Source organism: Nuphar pumila, chromosome 5, assembly GCF_984573655.1.
Source record: "Nuphar pumila chromosome 5, dmNupPumi1.hap1.1, whole genome shotgun sequence".
Lineage (NCBI taxonomy): Eukaryota > Viridiplantae > Streptophyta > Magnoliopsida > Nymphaeales > Nymphaeaceae > Nuphar > Nuphar pumila.
The window spans coordinates 52,802,075-52,825,203 of record NC_143253.1 but is presented as its reverse complement, the minus strand read 5'-3'; the positions used below and the strand labels follow the sequence as shown (position 1 = coordinate 52,825,203).

Genomic DNA, 23,129 nt, shown 5'->3' with positions numbered 1-23,129 from the left:
AAGTATATATCTATATTATTGATCACTAAGTTGCTTACAAAATAAGACCATGTTTGGGAGCTTTGAATTGGAGGTTGTGTTGTTGTTTCTGCCATGCTCTTATCCTCTCTATCTGTTTAATAGTAATGGTGCCGTTGCTGAAACAATATGTCGGGACTAGTGTTGGCAGGCCCAACACCACATTTCAACACCTTTACGAGAGAATGATTTTGGAAACTCCATCTCTCAACATCACACATTGACAAAATGGTATTTTGGCAACAGTGTTGTTTCAATCCCATTACAAGGCTCCCAAACATAGTCTAAAAGACATTGATCATGCATTCAGTTTACGAAGTACAATCTTCACAAATCGAGGCAGTGATTTGTTATTGCAGAAACTGTGTAAAGTTCAAAGCAACCATCGTGGTTTTAGCCCCAATGGGGGGGGGGGGGGGGGGGGTTGGCGTCATGGGGTGGCGGCCTTGGCTGCTGGACGGGCAATCAAGGTTCAATCCTATATGTGCAAGTCAATGCTTAGCATAGGCCCTGGGGGCAGGGGTCCTAGCCTCAGAGTTTTACGTTACCGGCACGATGACCAGGTATGGCAGGCTGAGCCAACAAGACCGGGTCTTTGTGCGGGTGCAGTTTCTTTGAGTTATAAAAAATAAAAAAAACATTGCAGTTTTACCATGTTAGTCATGGAGGGTGGTAGCTTGAGAATTAACAACAAAAGCGAAGAGAATTTTGCCAAGAATCGCAGATCGCTTTAGGTGGTGCGTCACAATTACACCACCTGTTTCCTTCAACATATATTTGATTTATAGGTGGGGCAGTCATTTTCCTTCGAATTTCTTTCTTTCATTTTCTCACTATGTTACGCCTTTTTTTCCCCTCCTTTTAGAGGAATTTTCTCGTTATGTCAGGACACCAAGTGGAGGTTGATAGTGAAAGATTGCTTGTCATTTTCATGTAAAAAGCCAGTATGAAGATGTGAATATTGTGCCTATCCCCTTATCAATTTGTTTTAGGCAGCATCTTGCTTTGCCTAAAGAGAACCAACACTTGTGATAATTCCACCAAGGCGACACTTATGACAGCTTCACCTAGCGTCAAATGACAGCCTCTACATACACACCCACAAAAAGAGAGAGAGAGAGAGAGAAACATGCATTTATATGTGATTGTAATATTACATACAGAGAGATGCTGCAGGCGTTGCGCGGCCCTGTTCCTAGTGGGCATAAATAAAAAAGGAGACACGGATGCCTCCTAATCTCAAATGCATCCTTTGCTTTCACTTTTTTTTATTCCTTCGTCTTGGTGGCATGCATTTATATCGCCACCCTTTTCTGTCCCTTTTCTTGCAACGCAACAACAACAGCCACTCGATCTCCTTAACTTCTCCTTTCATGGACATCCACAACGTCCTTCTTCTGGTGCCTCTTCTGCTTATCTACTCTTTTCTCGGTTTTTCTTTCCAAACAACTTTCTTCAATCAATCAGAGTTCTTTTCTCATGTGATTAAGAAGTCGCTTTCTGGCGCCTCTTTGGAGAAATGGAACGACGACGATACAGCACCATCATCATCACCCCCCCTGCAGAAGAACTCTGCTACTGCTGCTGTTGCCGCTGCCGCCCCTCGTTACTGCCGATTTGATGGTGTCACTTGTGATGTCATCGGCTCGGTGATAGGCATCGACATCTCTGGTTGGTCTCTCACAGGTCAGTTCCCGTCTGATATATGCACGTACTTGCCAGATTTGCGCACCCTCTCGATTGGCGACAATTTGCTACGTGGCGATTTCCCACTTGGCATCACCAACTGCTCTCATCTCGAGGTGCTCAAAATGAGCAATAACCAATTCTCCGGGAGCCTGCCAGATCTCTCGCCCTTAAGATCATTGCTTGTTCTGGACGTGTCTTGGAACCGGTTCTCCGGTCGCTTCCCCATGTCCATAGCTAACCTGACCGAAATTGTGCTGTTGAATTTCAACGAAAATCCCGACTTCGGCCCATGGGAGCGGCCAGAAGGGATATTCCGACTAACCAATTTGAGGGCTCTGATTCTGAGCACTTGCTCGATAACCGGCCAGATTCCGGTGGGTTTCGGAAACATGACATGGCTGCAAGATCTCGAGCTCAGCGGGAACTACCTCACAGGCCGTATTCCACCGGAGCTTGGACGGATGCAGAGCTTAACACAGTTGGAGCTGTACTACAACCAACTTAGCGGGGAAATTCCAGTGGAGATTGGTAACTTGACATGGCTGAGAGATTTGGATGTCTCTGTTAATCAACTCACTGGAAGCATCCCGGAAGCTTTATGCCGCCTGCCGGTCCTCGAGACGCTGCAACTGTACAATAATAGCCTCATCGGAAATGTACCTGACGTAATAGGAAACTCTACGCGACTGGCCAGACTCTCTATCTATGGGAACCACCTGACAGGCCAGCTGCCTCGAAACCTTGGTGAATTTTCAAACTTTGAGCTCCTCGACGTATCGACGAACAGACTTTCTGGTCCATTGCCACCATCAATATGCAGAGCCTGGAAACTGATGTACTTTCTAGTACTCGAGAACAATTTCTCGGGTGAGTTGCCCGAGTCTTATGCAAGTTGCAACAGTTTGATCAGGTTCAGGGTGAGTAAGAACAGGTTATCAGGTAAGGTCCCGGATCAACTCTGGGGACTACCCCTTGTTTCCATAATTGATCTGGGTTCCAATGATTTTGAAGGAACAATATCTCCCAACATAATAGGTGCAAAGAATTTATCTGAATTATATGTTGAGAGGAACAGATTCTCTGGGCCGATACCACCAGAGATATGTGGTGCTTCACGTTTGATTAAACTTGATCTCAGCAGAAATCTGTTCTCAGGGTCTCTTCCAGCAGAACTTGGAGAGCTGAGGCTCCTTAATCTGTTACTGGTTCAAGAGAACAATTTGGTGGGATCGATCCCTGAATCCTTGTCCTTACTCAAGTCTATCAATCTCCTCAACCTTTCAAATAATCAACTAACGGGGCCTATCCTGGAAAGCCTCTGCAAATTATTACCCAATTCACTAGACTTCTCTAACAATCAGTTGTCTGGTCCAGTGCCAACAACCTGCATGATTATGGTAGGGTTAGCTGACAATTTGGTAGGGAATCCGGGTTTATGCGTAAGAGAGCATCTAGACACAGGGAACCCTGTTTTCCCTTATTGTGCAATCCCTATAAAGAAACAGAGGCTCAATAGTATCTGGGTAATTGGAGTTTCAGTGATGGCTGTCTTCCTAGGCCTCCTTTCATTCTTCAAACATTGGTTAGCTAAAGAGAATGTAATGATGGAAGGCCAAGGTTGTGCGCTTGATTCCGTTTCTTGGGATATCAAGTGCTTTCACAAGCTCAATTTCGACTTGCATGAAATCCTAGAATCCTTGGACCAAAAGAATGTAATTGGCCATGGGGGATCTGGGACGGTCTACAAAATTCAGATGAACTGCGGTGAGTCGGTGGCAGTGAAGAAGTTCTGGACAAGGAAGACAAAGAACCCAACTACTGATCAAATCTATCAAGACATGGAGCTCAAAGCAGAGGTGGAAACGCTGGGAAGCATTAGACACAAAAGCATAGTGAAACTCTATTGTTGCTTTTCAAATGCAGATTCCAATCTACTTGTTTATGAGTACATGCCCAATGGAAATCTATCGGATGCTCTTCATCAAGCAGGGAGGAGCTTGTTGGATTGGCCTGCACGACATCAAATTGCAGTGGGAGTAGCTCAGGGTTTATCCTACCTTCACCATGATTCTTCACCACCCATAATCCACAGAGACATCAAGTCTGCAAACATCCTCTTGGATGCAGATTTTCAACCCAAAGTTGCTGACTTTGGAGTAGCCAAGGTCCTTCAAGCTCAAGGAGGGAGTGATTTCACAAGTGTCATAGCTGGGACATACGGATACTTAGCACCAGGTAATCCTTTTCCCATCATTTCACGTTCCGTTTGTGATGCATTTAAGAGTACATTTCCCTGTCTCGCATAAGCAAAAATAAGTGTCCCTAGTTTACGTGAGTTGCTCTAATTTCTCCTTTTTAAGCCGAGACCTTCTTTCCTAGGTTCTTTTCATTCACCGCCACCATCGTGCTCGTCATTAGTAGAGGTGCAAATGGTCGATATATATTACCTTACAAAGCCACTAGATTGTTTTGCATCTTTTGAGCGCTGAGCGTCCATCGCACGCGCCTGCGTTTCGTTTAGGCAGTTACCACTCAATCTTACTTTGCGCGTATTGGCAAAATGATCCTAGTTAATCATGGCCATCTCTATATATGTATCCATGAATGAATGCAGAGTATGCTTATTCATCCAAGGCAACCACGAAGTGTGATGTATACAGCTTTGGTGTGGTGCTGATGGAATTGATCAGCGGGCGGAAGCCATTGGAAGCAGAATTCGGTGAGAACAAGAGCATAGCCTTCTGGGTTTCACGCAAGGCATCAACAAAGGAAGGCGCAGCCGACGTCCTCGACAAACGAATATCGGCTTCGTTCAAGTGCGAGATATTCCAAGCATTGCTGATTGCGATGCGTTGCACATGCAGTTCACCAGCGCTCCGCCCCGCCATGAGAGAGGTGGTCACCATGCTTCTGGAAGCCGATCCTGCTCATAGGTTAGGTGCTTGCAAATCATTCACCAAGATGAAGAACCAGCCTTGAACATCAAGATTCATGTGATTAATCATATGAAAAAGAGAGATAACAAAAAGATGATGCCGGTTTCCCTTTTGTAAATAAAAAAAGAATGGAAACACTGCTTGATAATCACACTGAGCATATTTCATAGAGACCGACAAAGATTGAGTTGCTTTTAGGGATGCCTTTTGCGTATATATTCCTCGTGTAATTTTCAGAATGATTGATCAGGCAGGATAGTATAAATAAAAAGGAACTGAGTTCTAACCTATGGTTTGGCTGCTAAGGGTTCCATATGAAGATCCCATAATGCTAGCCGTAGGGGATTGGGAGTTGTGAGGTCATCCACATCAATTTTAGAAAAGTTTGAGCCTCTTATTTTGGTTGTGACAAAAATACCTTCATGTGGATGCTGTTTAATTAAGAGGAGCTCTCGAGAACCTTCAAGGCAAAACCAAGTTGAGAACTTGGTTTTGGGTGTCTAGCCAGATTTTACCAACAAAACTTAGTTTGGTGGTTGTTTGGATGCCACCAAACTAAGTCTTAGGCAAACCGGCTTTGGGGAGAAATTGAGTTTTCAACCCAGTTTTGAAAAACACCTTCCACTTGGGCTATGTTTGGATGACGAGCAAACCAACAGCAATTAATACGTGGGATAGTTTAAGGACCTAATGTCCAACTATTTACAAGATAGATCATAAATTAGGATTGAGTGGGGTTTTTTTAATAGGACAACTGGGATAACTAGTCTTCTAAGAACTATATCAGCTGCAATAAAGCTTGTTAGTAACATGCAGAAAAATGCATATGACATGACATGATAAAATGTTATGATCAAACTCATTTTGATCAGGATGATCACGAAGCAAGTTATCAAGATAATTTATTTTTTAAGAAAATAATGCAGAAGACACTTGACATTAGCGTGCTTGAATACGATATTGACATCTTTGTCAAAAACTAACTATGTTGATAAATTGCATTTTTAGACATTCTTCACTCTCCGGCTTGATAATCAACCGTTCAAGGTTGGAGGGTCTTGTCGACGACCAACCATCGGTATTAAGACAAAAAAGAAACTTTGTTTCGCACGAGGATCTCCCCAACATAATGAGTAGCCGTACAAAGTAAGAGGTCTTGCCGACGACCAACTATCGGTCTCAAGATAAAACAAGCAAAACATTATGCAACCAGACAAAGACATTTTTAAAAGATTGATTGAAAATGACACTTCTTGCAAAAGCTATGACAATGATCTATGCATTGTGAAAAACTCAATTTGGATAAGATTGATAAAGATTATAAAAAAATTTGTCAAAACAAATCTGGTTGTAAGATCAACTTGTAGACCTTTGTGGGTTAAATGAGATGTTATAAACGAATGATTGCAATATAAATGCTATGGATGAAACAATCAAATCATGATGTTAACAAACTTCATGACGAACAAATGGCAAGACAAAGATGCTATTTATAAATGATAATGGTGCATGATATAATGTTGAGTATCATGCTGAGACTTATGAAATGCAATGTGTATGATGACCTAAATCTAAAAATATTTTTTTAAAAGAAAATGAAGAAATTATCATTTGCTAAATATTTTGAAAATGAAAACTTTAATATGAATGGATATAACTTTAGACATGAGAAGAGTAAATGCATGTGAGTGTGTGCAACTTGCATTACTTGCCATGAAAAGTGTTGCATACATGAGAAGAGTGAATGCATAAGTCAGTGTGTGCAACTTGCATTACTCAACAACATTTTGATTCTTTGCCAATATTGATCTTCACTTTTTAGTTTTTGCCCCTAATGAAAGTTATCATAAAATAAATAAGTTTGTTCTTCTTCACTAAAACAAATCTTTTGTTTGACCTTCAACTTTCAAAGTGACTAGTCACTAAGCACATAAAAGCCTAGGACTTTTCAATCTGATGCACTTTAACCTCCTCACTTCAAGGCTTGCATCAAACTAATCCATATTGAATATTTCTAAGCGGCCAATCATTTTTCAAAGACTTTGAAGGAATCAAATAGGACACAGATTATTGAACTTTGAAAAACAAAGTGCATGGTGATAATGATGGTAACTGATGAAATGGTAATAACTTCATTTTTTTTCTAACTTTGGGTATTAGGAGACTTAAAAGGGGTACCAGTGAAGGTTGGACATGACATTCTTGAATGTGAGGCTCAAAGAAAAACAAGTGGGAAAGGAATCATGTGCATCTCTTACTTGAGATCTTTAATTGTAGAGGAATCACTGAAAATTTTGGAGCTTTCTCACACTTTTTTTTTCAATAATGTCTTTTTTTTCTTCTTATTATCTTTTTTTTTTATATTTTTTTAGAACCTTTTTTTATGTTCCTCTTCATATAATAAAAAAAATACCTCAGCATAAGGCCTAAATGGGAGGTTTTTCTTTGTACAATGATATAACCAACTTAGTCATTTTTTTAATGTTGAAAACAAGACTTAAGAGTAAAAGGTACCAGAGCATAAGACGAATAAGTCTACAAGACTGACCAAAAGAGGTGATAAGGAGAAAAGACACAATGAAAGGTAGTCTTGTCATCCTTCAGCTTAAAGAGTTTTTCATCTAAGTGAATCATCATGGTCTTAAACCATGAGACTCAATATACCCCTTATGATTCATCCTTTGCTATGTTTAAGCTTTACAAAGAGAATTATCCTTCTATTTCACTGCAAGCTTCTTCATTTTATAGTCTTCTTATAAAGGGCTTGACCTTCAAGTTTTCTTTTCACAATAATCGGGAAAAAATGAGTACTACTAATGATGCAAAGAGTGGAATGAGATGTATGTGAACTTCTCAGAAATTCATTGACTTCTTTGGCAAAATTCATTCAAATAACAAAACTTTTGCAACAAAAGAAGCAATCATTTTGAAACTTCTGAAATTCTCTGATTTATTTTTTTGGATTTTTTATTTTCAAGATTTTTTTATTTTTTGGATTTTTTATTTTTTTTTAAATTTTGAAATAACTATTTACAAAGAGAATCAAACAATCAGACAATTTAGTCATATTCCCAAAAGATGTGGGAATGATTGGCATGTGGCTTTAGACTGGAAGAGTTTAAAAGCAAACCTGATACGAATGGTGCAATTTTACCTTCTATGACTCTTTGATCCGATATAGAGGACGGGGTGCACTTTGGATCTAACCAAGCGATAAACTGTAGCTGATGTGAGGATAGGTCTATGGCATTTTCTTCTTGGAGTTGACCCATATTCTGATTTTGTCCTCTTTCTTTTAAAAGATTGAGATTTGGACTTTTTCTTCAATGTTGCCCTAGATATGGCTCTATGAAATGACAAATGATGTTGATCTTTCATATTATAGAAAATATTTGTTAACCTTTTGACTCTCTTGACTTAGCATAGAATTGTTTTGTATAGTATAAATTGTAGGTGACCCCTTTAACATTTTCTACATCAGAAGCAGAGGTTCGAGCTGAATGTTTGAGGATTTTGGTTACTCCATGGATATTGCTCAAGGTTCAGTTTGAGATCACAAGACTGTGGAATAACATGAGCATAGGCATGACAATGCAACATACTTTTTTGACAATTTTTGAGTTGTCCTGAGAAATCTCATTATTTGAATTTTCTTCTTGCGCAATGGAGACATGAAAAATTTCAACTTCCTGAGAAATCTCAATGACATAATCTAAACAATTCATGTCTACATGATCATCTATGTTTGTCGAGTTGGATGAGTCAAAGTCTTCCATAGCATCAGCATATTCAGAATCTTCCTCTTTAATGGGATTTTTAGACATATTTTCTTCTTCCAAAAAGGGAGTGTCAGAGGTCGACTCAAGCATAATTTGTTTTTTTTTTTAATCATAGGAGGACCTTCCTCTTTTGGAGCATTTATAGTGCCTTCCTCTTCTGAAGCCATGACAAGATTTTCATCTTTTAAATCTTTGGCAAGACTTTCATTATTTTTCTTTATAATGATGACCTTAGTGGATGATTGGCATAAGCAGTTTTTCTGAAAATTGGCTAGATGCATTCTCATCTTTCTTCTCGACTTGAGTTTCATATCGGTGGACCTGAGTGCAAACAGACTGTGGTGATTTTAACTATTATAAGGCTCCTTTCTGATAAGCAAAGTCAATGTAAACTTTGGTAATTATGACAAAGCTTTTCAAAACTAGTTCAACTTTGCGAATCATGTGGACTCCTCATCTTGGAAGCAATTTGGTTCCTCCTGAGCTTCTTCATTTTCCAAGATCAGTTCACCTTTGTCAATGTAGTCCTGGATTCTGTATTTAAAGAGAATACACTCTTCAGTGTCATGACCTAGAGCTTGATGATATTTGCAAAACTTTGTTGGGTCTCTTCCTTTCATCTAGGGAGGGTTTGACACTTTAGGCAATTCAAAATCATCATGTTACAACAAGATGTCCAGGACTTGAGATTGAGTCTACTCAATCTCAATGAACTCTCTATCACTAGACCATCTTGGACTTTGAGCTTGCTCCTAGTTTGGATTGAGAGACTTTGACTTTTTTTTTCTCGTCGTCACACTAACCTGGCTTTTGAGTGACTCGTCCCTTATAGATATATCAATTTCAGATCCAGTATTGACTAGAATCCCATCATACATACCTCTTTGGATGTTCAACTCTATCTAAGTGGAAACATCGATCAGATCCATGAAGGTCTCACACCTTTGAGGGGCTAAGAGGCTCTTGAGGGGTTGATTGAAGTTGTTTTTAAAAATGGTGATAGCATGAAACTCCCAGATTGGATCTTTCATACGATGATATGTTGATCTCTATCTGGTGATAAAATCCTAAGCGTACTCACCCTTCTTGTGCCTAAGATGGTATAGTTGGTTGATCGTTGGCAGATCATCTATGTTATATCATAATCGCTCAATAAATAGGTTCATGAGGGGTTATAATTGTCTAATTTGATGGATATCCAGAGTTGAAAACCAAGACATAGCTTCACCTTCAAGACTTCTCAGAAACCACTTGATCAATGCTCGCTCATTGTGAAGACAATTAGAATAAGTATCCAAGAAGAGGGTGATATGAGTTTAGGGATTTCTTGTCTTGTTGAACTTGATGAATTTTTTAGGAGTGATCCTTAAAGGCTAGCTATCATGGCCTAGGACAAAGTCCTAAATTTCATAGTGCCTTATTTCTTCTTTGGCATTCCTCATTTGCTGGACCATGTTTCTCAACTGTTATTCTAAATTTTGGACCCGCACTTCATGCTCATTAGGTTGAGGATTTGCGATCCTGAAGGTGGCTTCTGGAAGCCTAATAGACCTAGCCTTCTTGGGCTGAACATTCTGGACCGAAACACTCTCGATTTTATGCTTGTGACTCTATTTGAACCATTTCAATTGAGTGTTAATCTCTTGGAACTTATGTTGTATCTGCTACATCAACATTTTCAAGGTAGCATTTGAATTTTTCATCTCTTCCAAAATGAATATGTTTGGGAGTTCATAAGCTATTCCTTGGCTTTTGTCTGTTTCAACATATTGGACGTCATCTCCTTCTTATTCTTGATCTTCAGTATATGTTTCTTGTCTGATTAGTTGATCCAATTCCTCACCCGTGAGATGATCGAAGGCTTCAGATAGATGGGTCTCCCCTAATCCTTGAAATGTATCCTCTCCAATCAAGGATTTCAATTCCTAAGATCCTCTGAGTACCTTACCTGGATTCCTCGATGGATTTTGTGTTGCATAGTCAGGTCAGTGAGAGTTCTGGGAACCCTGATCTATCTCATTGTTCGAGTTCATGTTCAAATTTGTAGAATCCCTTTGCAGAAGCAAGGCTTAGGATTTATGAACAAACAAGAGTTCAAATCTAACAAACATACGAATCAAGATTTTAGGAAATAGGGTTCTTGGATCTCCTCGAAAGCTCCATGAATCTATGAGGTCACTCCAAATAGAATCTAATAGGATGTGCTTTCTCCATAATGAATCTTTCACGATATACCCGAACTAATGTTCTTGGTACTGTGAGATAGAAAATAAGAATCCTAAGAGATAGAAAATAAAAATAGAAAGAACAATCACAAAGCAAATAATTTCTCACACAAAATAAAGTTTCTTAACTTGTCAGGGGTTAAAACATTTCTAAAAAAAAGAAACTAGATGACATACGATTTTTCTCACAAGGGTTTCTAAATTAGATAACTAAATTCTAAAATAGAAAAGAAAACACCCAATCTACCTAAGATTTTTACCTAAAATAGAAAAGAAAAGAAAATCAAACAAAAAATGCTAGGGTTTTGTATCCAAAATAGTTTTTTTTTGCTCAAAAAAGGAAAGCGGATCAGGTTTTTGGATCTGGATATGGATCTTATCCAAAAGATATATCCAAATTCAAATGACACAAAGATCACAACAAATCAGGATGCAAACATAGATTTTAGAATTGAGGCCCCAAAATCCAAAAAAGTCTGACCCGATCTGAAATGAGAAACTTTTCTAAAAAAAAATTCTAAGTCAAGAAACAATAGCAAGGATTGCTACTAATTTTTGACTGAGAAAACTGTAGAATCAGAGAAAATCTTCAATAGAGAAAATATAGAGGAGGAAAATACTTTTTCAATAGAGTATGGCACACCAAATTTTGACCGGAGAGTGCCAAGATATAGCCCCAGAATTGCTACTAAAGTAGGAGTTGAAGATGCATCGTTGCCTCTATTCCAGCTAACGATTTCTATGTTTTGAGCATTTGCACTAGAAATCAGGAAAAATAATCAAAATGACAGAAAAAATTGTTATCTTTCCAACATCACCAAAATCACAACTATCTGGTCAACGGTTGGAGAGATATGCTTCCAAAAAGGTAGACATGCTTACTATTTTATTGTACAGTCAAAGAAAATGTACTTAATTTTGAGTTAAAAAAATGAATGCTCTAGAGGAGGATTTGATGATGTGTAAATTACTCATAATCATAATATAATTTTATTGCATAAACACATCATTTATAGGTTTAGAACCCACACTTAGATGCATTTAGATGTCATTGAGCTATGGTTTGAATTTTGTTCGAATCGAACTTAAAACGAGAGAGAGATCACATTTTTAGTGAAACGGGTCAGACCTCAGGGCGAAACGGGTCAAAATCGGATCCAAATGGCCATTCTGGGTCACAGATCAATGTAAAATACATGAGATCCAACCCAACCCAACCCCAAACTCATTTTTGAACTTAGTTGCTAAAAACCTCCTCTGAAAAGGCACCTAGCAAATAAAAATATTTTAATCCTCTTTTTGGAAATACCAAAAAGAGGGCTTTTGGCTATAAAATCATGAAAAAACCCTAGAAAAATGTTTTTGCCTAGGGATTTGCACCTCCAAACCTGATTCACGCACCATCATCTTTTCCTCAGCCACCCATGCGCCCCATCTTCTTCCCCTTTGAGTTTTGCTTGGCTTTCCCAAGCATTTCCCTTAGTAGCCATTCTTTTTCTTCCATTTCTCTTCTCTCATGTCTTCCTTTCTTCTCACCTTGCTATAGCTGATGCTCCATGGTGTATTTTGCAGATAGCAACATGGATGGAGTGTGCTAGCTGAGGTAGGGATGCCATCTGCCCCTCCACAGCCAGCCGGTTCTACCCCTCCGGCCCTCTTCACCACCCGCGTCGCCTGTTCTTCACATTACACCTTCAGAGCATCTTCACCCTACGCATCCCGACAAGCTACAACAAAGTGAGCACAACATAGCACCACCAAAGGCAACTGGATGCAGTCCCTTGGCAAATTTGGCTCACCCCCTACCTCCTCATTCGTCGGACATCCCAATATATGATATGTCTTCTTTCCCCCTTTCTTTTAGCATAAAACTCATTTGTGTGTTTTGATTTTTAATTGTCTGCGTTTTTCCATTGTTTCAGCCATAGTATATATATGTTGAGGCTTAAACCAGCATCTAGATCGAGTCTAGATGTCAATTTCTGTTTTTGATATTTTGGGAATGTAGTTGCATCGATTTTCCCTCTAGCATCCCATCCGGCTAGATCGAATCTAACCGGCTGGAATCTTCCATTGTAGGTACTTAATTTAGTTAATTAACCGTAGTTAAACTTTGTTTCTGTAGTATAGAAAGTGTTGTTGATGTTTTAGAAATGATATTTAGAATTTAATGGTGTTTCATTTTAAATTTGTGCCAAATAGCAAAAAAAAATGGGTAGAAGGGACTCTATCCCATTTTCACATTTTGCCTATTGAAGTGATTAGCATAGGGTAGTTAATTTCCTACAATAACAGTAGTTTGTTAGTTGATGCTTTAAATTGTAGTGGTAAAATTTTACACATGCATTAGTTAAAACCATGTTAGTATGTTGAAAGTGTTTTCGTAATGAAGAAGTTTGATGTTTTGCATCTTAGGTAAAGTAGATTACATAGATATTTAGTCTACTTTTAAACAATAGATTTAGACACTTTAAGTTTTGTAGAAGCACTATAAGTTATTGGGAATTTAGACTTGAAGTGTGTGATAACTCGAATGCTCAAGTTCGGGTGGAGTTTACTCTCTTCGATTGGGGCACTATGCAAGGAACGACTCATGTATGCTTCATGTTTTGAATTCTTGTTGCAGCTGTGTTTTGATGTTCAGTGCATAGTTATTAGTAAGGTAATTTAGATGATATTAGGATTGTGTTGTTGTGTTTTAATTGAGTAATTAGTTTGGTCCTGTTTTAGCATTAATTGTGTATGATAATTTAGTTTTATTTTTATGAGGTTTAATGTAATGTTTAACATGGTTAGTTTCATTTACTGATATTTAGTTTTATTTAATGTCATTAGGTAGGTAAAAGTCTATTTTTACATATGTGTTAATCAGACAAGTGCAAGCAATGCATTCGTTCAAGTGAATAGTGTATTGAAGTAAAAACCAGCATTTTGCACTGTCTTACACTAGTTACATTCTGTAAAAGTTTTCTGAGTTTTTCTGAAATCATTGTTCTATTCTATTCATTAGTGTGTTGAATGTTTGCAAACCAAAATTCAGCTCGTTTTGAGTTTATTTGATTTGCCTTTTTAGTGTTTTCCAAAATTAGGTTTTTCATAATTTTAGATTTCGAGTCAAACGATTCTAGAATTTTTATCAAACTTGAAATGATTAAATTCAGAGCTTTCGGAGAAGTTTTTAAGCTCTATAAAGTCTGATAGATTTTTGAATCTGTCAGGCACAAAACAAAAGAAAAATCTTAAAAATCGGACTTCGTTTGCCCCTTCAAATTCACTGTTTGCAAAAACCTATCAGAGTCCAATTCTGCACTATTTAAGGGCAAAGCAATCATTTAGCTAGTTAATTAATTTTTGATAGTTTTTAGTGTTTTTCTGTATAATGTTAGTTTACTTACAGTAGTAAGCTTAGTTAAAGTTTATTTAACTAGTTAGTTTAGTCAGAAATTGCATTTTTAGTTATGTTTGTTTTTTTATTATTGTAATTTAAGTTAGCAATTAGTCAGAAGTAGTTTTAGATTTAATTTTTAGAATTACTCATTGCATTGTTACTAACTTTTTATTGTCTTTTGTTTAGGTTGATAAGTTAGAAACAGATCAACAAGTGTATTTAGAATGTCAGTGCAAATGCACATGTGGTGAAAAGACAAAATCATCCCTAGCGATTTAGAGAAGACTTAGCAATCTATTTCAGTTCATTATCATTTTTAGTTTGTAATTCAATTAGATTTGTAATGTTAACGTAGTTGAAAGCATTTGTGACATTAATAAATTGAAGTTTTAGATTTAATTTGAATGTATCTCGTTCCTTGAGGATTCAACCCGTACTTGCCACATTCGTGGAAAGTCGGTTTTTATTATTTTTGGTTGACGATTTTCCAAAACAATTTCAGCGATAAAATAATGTTTTAAAAATAGCACTGCAAAAAGATCAACCAAATTTTGGTGCGGTTGCCGAGGAACGACGATTATATTCTATTATTTCTGAGATTTCAGTTTATTAATATGTGTTTAGTTAGTTGTTTTTATTTGTTTTAGTCAGTAGGATTTAACATAATTAGCAAATATAGGATTCACATGTTTTTCCTAGGATTCACTGAATTTCATGTTTCAAGGAGCGATTAGACAGGTGAGTTTAGAGAACATAGCTTGTGATTATCTGTATTTGCTGAATTTCCTGATTTAGATCTAGATTTATATTTATTATTTTAATCGCATAGAGTAATTCTAACATCGTTTAGTGGCTTTATGTGTTAGTGCTTTTATTTTGTTAATGGTTATTCAGGGTGTGTCATATGTATATTAGAAATAAAATCGTTATTTGTTTTGTGTTTGGATTTGATTTTTGTTTTGGATTTCATTGTTGTCATGCATGAACATTGTACCATCTGATGATTCAATGCATGAGTCTAAGTTACCAGACATAGAGCACGCCTTCAAAAGCAGACCATTGACCAGATCAGCAGAAAACTATGCATTCGTATATGCATAGTGGTGGTGCAAAGTCAAGTCAAGTATCAGCTTCAGAGGCTCGAGCATATAAGGTTGTATCTATCCTTTCTCCTGTATCTATATTATTGTTTTAGTGTGCATCTACATTGCAATTTTATATCTTTGCATGCCACTCGGGACAATGTCATTCAAGCATGGAGGGGAGGGTCAGTAGATACACACTATTTGGTCCTGCTTATCATGTTTCAGTAGCTAAACTCATAAATTAGGCATTTCAGAAATTTTTTTAGCATATATGAATGTTTTTGACATAATCTGACATGTTAGAAATTCTTAGAAGCCCCATGAGAAAATTTTTTTCTGAACAAAGCTAAAAAGAGTGAGTATTTATGTGAAGTTCAAAGAAAAGACTGTATTTGAATGCGAAAAGATAATTTTGAATCACAAAGTATAAGTATGCATAGTTTGAAATAAATTATTAAGTAAATGAGAAATATAAAGAAAAAGTTCAAGCTCAAAATAAAAGAGCCTGCGTTAGGTTGTTTGGATGATTTCATAATCCCGATTACGATGAGTTCAGACGCAAGTTGAAACATTTGAATTTCATTCGAAACGGAAAGTGAGAACTTCATAAATCTTAGAAGCTGAGATTAGACACAAGATGAAGTGTCTGAACCTCATGTCGATGGGGGTAAATGAAGGAAGTCACTTTTGTGCCTAGTTAACGCCATCGACATACAGATAGTGGTATAAGAAGCCATTAACATTGCACACAGCACAAAAGCAGACCACACACAAGCTATCAAATGAAAAGAAAAGAATCTGAAAGATTGAAAAATTAAAAATCCAATGAAATAAAAATGAGAGCTTAAAGAAATGAAAAATTCATTGCTTAGAAGTAGAATGAAAGATTGTGCAGAAAAAGATACAAGTAATAAAAAATGAACAATAGCATGACAATACACGATCTTTTGAGAAACAATCATAGATAAATATAATTTTAAGAAGAGTGAAAGAAATTTTTTTATCGTGGAGGCATAGAATTTCTAATTATGTTCTGAGAAGTGAAAAATTATACGAAATGTCTGCTAAAATTGATTTCTAAAATTGCCTAGCATTTTAGAAGAAAAATTTGAATTTTTGCATGATTTCTAATGTTTGTGGGTAACATCTCTGCAAACCCTCACGAGACCTTACTCGTCCACTAGAGTAACGCAGGGGTTTAAAGGGCTTATTGCATGTGCTAAATGCAACCATGATTCCTACGAAAGTGAGTTAGTTGTTTAATAAAATTTGAATTTTATTCGGGTAGTCCATATCCCCATTGCAAGGGTAGGGTATATTGCCATGGACTAGCAATTATTCTAGCATGGGGGTATTTGATGATACATAAATTACTCGTAATCATAATATATTTTTATTGCATAAATGCATCATTTATAGGTTTAAAACCCACACTTAGATGCATTTAGATGTCATTGAGCTACGGTTCAAATTTCGTTCGAATCAAACTTAAAATGAGAGAGATATCACATTTTTGGTGAAACGGGTCGGACCTCAGAGCAAAATGAGCCAAAATCGGATCCAAATGGCCATTTTGGGTCGTGGATCAATGCAAAATACATGGGATCAAACCCAACCCAGACCCAAACTTGTTTTTAAACTTAATTGCTAAAAAACCCCTCTAAAAAAGGTGTCTAGCAAATAAAAATATTTTAATCCTCTTTTTGAAAATATCAAAAAGATGGCTTTTGGCTTTAAAATCATGAAAAAACCCTAGGCAATACATTTTTGCCTAGGGATTTGCATCCCCAAACCTGATGCACGTACCATCATCTTCTTCCTCAGCCACCCATGCATCCTATCTTCTTCCCCTTTGCGTTTTGCTTGGCTTTCCTAAGCATTTCCCTTAGTAGCCATTTTTTTTCTTCCATTTCTCTTCTCCCATGTCTTCCTTTCTTCTCATCTTGCTACAGCTGATGGTCCATGGTGTATTTTGCAGGTAGTAGCATGAATGGAGTGCGCCAGCTAAGGTAGGGGTGTCGTTTGCCCCTCCACAGCCAGCCAGTTCTACCCCTCTGACCCTCTTCACCACTCGTGTCGTCGGTTCTTCACATTCCACCTTCGAAGCATCTTCACCCTGCGCATCCCGACAAGCTACACCAAAGTGAGCACAACATAGCACCACCGAAGGCAGCTGGGTGCAGTCCCTTGGCAAATTTCGCTCACCTCCTACCTCCTCATTCGTCGGACATCCCAATATACGGTATGTCTTCTTTCCCCCTTTCTTTTAGCATAAAACCCATTTGCGTGTTTTGATTTTTAATTGTCTGCATTTTTCCATTGTTTCAGCGATAGTATATATATGTTGATGCTTAAATCAGCATCTAGATCGAGTCTAGATGTCAATTTTTGTTTCTGTTTTTCTGTTTTTCTGTTTTTGATATTTTGGGAATGTAGTTGCATCAGTTTTACCTCTAGCATCCCATCCAGCTAGATCGATTCTAGCCGGTTGGAATCTTCCATCGTAGGTACTTAGTTAATTAATTGTAGTTAAACTTTGTTTCTATAGTATAGGAAGTGTTGTTGATGTTTTAGAAATGATATTTAGAATTTACATTCACTCAATCCAAGATCAGAGTTTTTGGAAAAATGGTGTTGTGAGGTTAGTAGTTTCGTAGTATTTTTTGTTTGTGCTTTTCGGATTGAATCTCAATCTCGCTTTTTTGTATTATGTCTTGTCAAACCCTTTCATGGTGACAGGGACATATCTCTCTCATTTTAAATCCATTTTTTGTATTCTTAAGATCGTTGGAAAGCAAACGAGAAGGGCTTTATTTTATTTGTTTTTTATGTATTTAGTCTCTCATTACAATCTCTAAAAACATGCATGAATAGTGAAAAATAGTCATTTCTGCAACTATTTTTTATCATAGTGGTCTGTTCATTTTCATGTTTCTCAGCGATCCAGCAAAAAAAAAAACCTATTTTTCAGCTCATTGGAAAGCTAAAAAGTAGATTTAACTTTGTTTAGTTTTGAACCGAAGTTGAATCCTGGTTGATCTTTTTGCAGTGCTATTTTTAAAACATTATTTTATCCTTGAAATTGTTTTGGAAAATCGTCAACAAAAAATAATAAAAAATGACTTTCCACGAATATGGAAAGTACGGGTCGAATCCTCAGGGAATGGGATACATTCAAATTAAATATAAAACTTCAATTTATTAATGTCACAAATGTTTACGACTACGTTATCATTACAATTCTAATTGAATTACAAACTAAAAATGAGAATGAACTGAAATAGATTGCTAAGTCTTCTCCAGATCGCCAGGGATGATTTTGTCTTTTCACCACACGTGCATTTGCACTCACATTCTAAATACACCTGTTGATCTGTTTCTAACTTATCAACCTAAACAAAAGACAATAAAAAGTTAGTAACAATGCAATGAGTAATTCTAAAAATTAAATCTAAAACTACTTTTGACTAATTGCTAACTTAAACTACAATAATAAAAAAACAAACATAACTAAAAATGCAATTTCTGACTAAACTAACTAGTTAAATAAACTTTAACTAAGCTAACTACTGTAAGTAAACTAACATTATACATAAAAACACTAAAAACTATCGAAAATCAATTAACTAGCTAAATGACTGCTTTGCCCTTAAATAGTGCAGAATTGGACATTGATAGGTTTTTGCAAATAGTGAATTTGAAGAGGCAAACAAAGTCTGATTTTTTAGATTTTTCTTTTGTTCTGTGCTCGACAGATTCAAGAATCTGTCAGATTTTACAGAACTGAAAAACTCTTCCAGAAGCTCCAGATTTAATTGTTTCAAGTTCGATAAAAATTCTAGAATCGTTTGATTCGAAATCTAAAATTGCGAAAAAGCTGATTTTGGAAAACACTAAAAAGACAAACCAAATCAACTCAAAACAAGCTGAATTTTGGTTTGCAGACATTCAACACACTAATGAATAGAATAGAACAATGATTTTGGAAAAACTCAGAAAACTTTCACAGAATATAACTAGTGTAAGACAGTGCAAAATATTGGTTTTTACTTCAATATACTATTCACTTGAACGAATGCGTTGCTTGCACTTGTCTGATTAACACATATGAAAAAACAAACTTTTACCTACCTAATGAAATGAAATAAAATTAAATATCAGTAAATGAAACTAACCATGTTAAACATTACATTAAACCTCATAAAAATAAAAATAAATTATCATACACAACTAATGCTAAAACAGGACCAAACTAATTACTCAATTAAAACACAACAACACAATCCTAATATCATCTAAATTACCTTACTAATAATTATGCACTGAACATCAAAACACAACTGCAACAGGAATTCAAAACATGAGTCGTTCCTTGCACAGTGCCCCAATCGAAGAGGGTAAACTCCACCTGAACTTGAGCATTCGAGTTATCACACACTTCAAGTCTAAATTCCCAATAACTTATAGTGCTTCTACATAACTTAAAGTGTCTAAATCTATTGTTTAACAGTAGACTAAATATCTATGTAATCTACTTTACCTAAGATGCAGTGGGGGCCGTTCTTTAAGGTAAAGAGCCTTTCCTCCTCTGACAAGTAAGGATCAACCGAACTAGGAATCCTTGATCTTCATTTAATGGTGGCAGCATTGGAGAGTTTCATACCTTAGTAGATCAGACCTAAAAGAAAATCGAGTTCGAAGGCGGGAGCCACCAAAACTCAAGAAAATCACAAAAGATAAAAAATGTTAGACAAATCCAATCTTAATAAATACATAAAATAAATAAAACACAAAAGAAACGGAAACCATGTCTCACCTCGAGCTTAGGTAACCCTTTCTACGATGTTGATGAGTGCAAGGGAGCACGAACAACACCTTGGCTAGGCATGGACTCCAAAGGCAATGAGAATAGGCTGATCTAGACCCTAGGCTAGGCTAAGTTTTGACTTGACTAGCTAAGCTAGGTCGACTAAGCTAGATAGACTAGGTTAGGTCAGCTAGGCTAGGCCTTGTAGAGAATTTGAAAAAATGTAGACGTAGATTCCAAATACTGAAATAAGGGGGTGAGACTCCCTATTTATAAGTTTTTAGGCAAATCTGAATGTGTTTATTGCGTATCCGTGATCCATCTAAATGAACTGACTTGTTAGATGAGTTATTTTGAATAGACGGTTGAGATTCATTCATGATTTATTGCCATGAATCAGTGCTTTATCAAAGAAAAGTAGTTTTGGGGAATGGAAGGTTTCCAAATATGAATTTGGAAGGCTAAGAAGGCAAATCTCACTCAAAAGGCGTGCTGAAAAAGGGTGATAGAGCGTTAACAACAACATGTGTTAGCAATAACTAATGTTAACAATAACTGAGTTACCAACAATTCTTGACCTCTGATGACCATTTTTGGTAAAAAAAAGAACTAACAACAACCTAGGTTGTCATTAAAGCTTGAGTAAAAATGCTAATGACAACATGACTTGTCGTAAGCGAAATCGGGTAAAACAAGCATAATAGGATAAGTTGTTTCAGCCATAACTTTTGACTCTGATGTTCCTTTGAAGTGATTTATATTGAGTTTGAGAGCTCACATCCGCAAACAACATATGCAGGATTCTACAACAGTCAATTTGCATGCTCCGTTTATAGCAAGTGTAGAAAGATTGATTCTTTCAAACTACTTGTAGAATAATTTGAAAAAAGTTGTAAACATGAAAGTTACAGACCTCTGTCTTAACTTTACACAGAATTAAATGAATGAAATTTTCATAAAAAGGATTGTGAGAAATCCTGAAAATATGGAATGCTGCTCGGAATGTTCTTGACTGGGCAGAGAATGACAACTCTGTCTACCTGACAACTTGATAGGAATTTTCAAGGACTCTACACACCAAATCAGGCTAAGACCTTAACAACAAAGTTGAAGGTCTGTGTCTTGGATTTCCATAAAGCCTAAGAACACTAGAATCTGACCAGTATCTAGGCAGATATGGTCAATTCTTTGGAGTCATCTCTGACAACTCCAGAACCGAGACCCGTTTCTTGACAGAAATTAAAAATAACACAAACCATAATTTGCAGGATGTTAAAATAACTTTAAAAACTCTCAATAACATAAAAAACTTTTAAAAATTTCATTCAATATGCATCAACAAACTATTCGCAAGGTATAAAGACAAAAAACATCAAGATCGAAACACAAAATAAGAGAGATCAAAATATGCAAACATAGTTCTGTAAATAAGATGGTGCGACTGTGCAACAACCAACACCAACTCATAAAAGGTGGGAAGTGTAGAACCATTCAGCGGTAGACATGACTTCTTCAGCAACTCGGCTAATGTGACCTTCCCAAAACAAACCTCTTAACACACACCAAGCTCCAACTCGAGTTTTCCTTTGACCTTCTTCCTTGATATCATCATCAGACAAATTGTTTAGAACTTTAGCGGCTTAACCGAGCCGAATCAAGCCAAATGGTAAACAGAAAACTTGTAGAACAAGATCTTAGCTTTCCATCAATCTAAAGATCATGCAATTTAGACCCATATCTAAGGAGATACGATCAAAATACAGAGATTGTGTTCACCCTTCAAATAGTCTCTTCGCCTCTCTCATCACCATTTCGAACTTCTTTAAAAGTTTTTCAAAAGACCCCAACATTTTTTTCTTTGTGGCTTTTGTAGAGTTAAAGAGAGAGGTGCCCTTCTATTGGCCACCTTGGAGGTGACTTAGGGACTTGAGAAGGCATTCAAGTCCACCTCCACAAGGCCCACTAGGAGCCACCTTAGGAAGGCCTCTCTTAGGGAGGAGACCCACCACACATTGTTCCAATGAAAAGCCACCTCCATTTGCACCAATGTGGTGTTTCCTTTTTAGATGGGTTGGATATCTAAAGCATTGAGATCCAAATGGATCTTGATCCGGATCTGTGGTTGAAACAAAAGCAGAACTACCCTTTTACCCCTTATACCCCCTAGTACCACAAAAATAATCCTACAGAGCACTAGAACTATCCGGATTCGTAGAATTCAGCACCTAAAAATATAAAAAAAATATATTTAATGTGATTCCTTAACATGACAAACTAGAATCGAAACATAAAAATACAATCTCTGAGAAAGCTACAAAATATCTCAAAAATTACAACAAGATATGCAAAATGGATTTGGGTTCGGGCAAAACTAATTGGACCCAGATAGTCCTGCACAATTGGATCTGCCACAATTCGCATCCTGGATCGGATCGGATCGGATGAGTTAGATTTTGAGCCAACTTGTCTTCAATAGGCGGATCGTCAGGATTTTCTGCATCATTCTTGTATGGGTCAAAAGGCTTCATCCTCAGAGCCCGGTTCTTCTCAAGCACAAGTTCATAATCCCTGCACCAATTAAAAATATATTCAGCGCAATATCTGTCCAAGGCAATAAGAACTAAACTATGTAAGGCAGTAAATTTCATATAAGAATGACAATAATAATTTATGCAATGCAATTCATTATTTTTTATAACATGAAATTCAGAAAAATACGATTGAAGCACAAAAGTATCTAAGATATTGTATTTGATAATTTTACCTTGCATTAAATCTCTACTGATTATAACAAAATGCGGATTAATAGAAAATATAAATTGACTATGTATCATGTGATTCAAAATTTCAAATTTTGCACTAAGATTTTGACCATTATAAGATAAGTTACAAGTAATGCAATGTAACAACTGAGAAAATTTACTATCAGGATTTATCAAAGAGACAAAATCAATATTATGTATTAAACCCTGATGATCATAAACAAAATTTGGGGCTTTAACGCTAGCAAGACCTAATGTGTTCGACTCATCTTCAAGACTAACATGAGTCTCTAAATTCTCGGACAATTCAACAAGAAAATTTTCAATATCTAAGCTTTCATTGTCACACATTTTGACAAAATCTTCATAGGATATTTTAATTTTGTCATTTTCCTTAAAGATGGGTTCACAAATGGGACTTAACGGATCAATGTTGACAA

General features: G+C 36.7%; 1 protein-coding gene across 1 annotated transcript; it reads left to right on the top strand.

Annotated features, from left to right (window-relative positions):
* The first annotated feature begins 1,307 nt into the window (after positions 1-1,307).
* LOC149837595 (receptor protein-tyrosine kinase CEPR1-like) lies at positions 1,308-4,824 on the top strand. The gene is made up of 2 exons (XM_090008071.1): positions 1,308-3,942; positions 4,322-4,824. The coding sequence occupies exons 1-2, from the start codon at positions 1,308-1,310 to the stop codon at positions 4,684-4,686; spliced, it is 3,000 nt and encodes a 999-aa protein (XP_089864197.1). The 3' UTR covers positions 4,687-4,824.
* Positions 4,825-23,129: the final 18,305 nt, after the last annotated feature.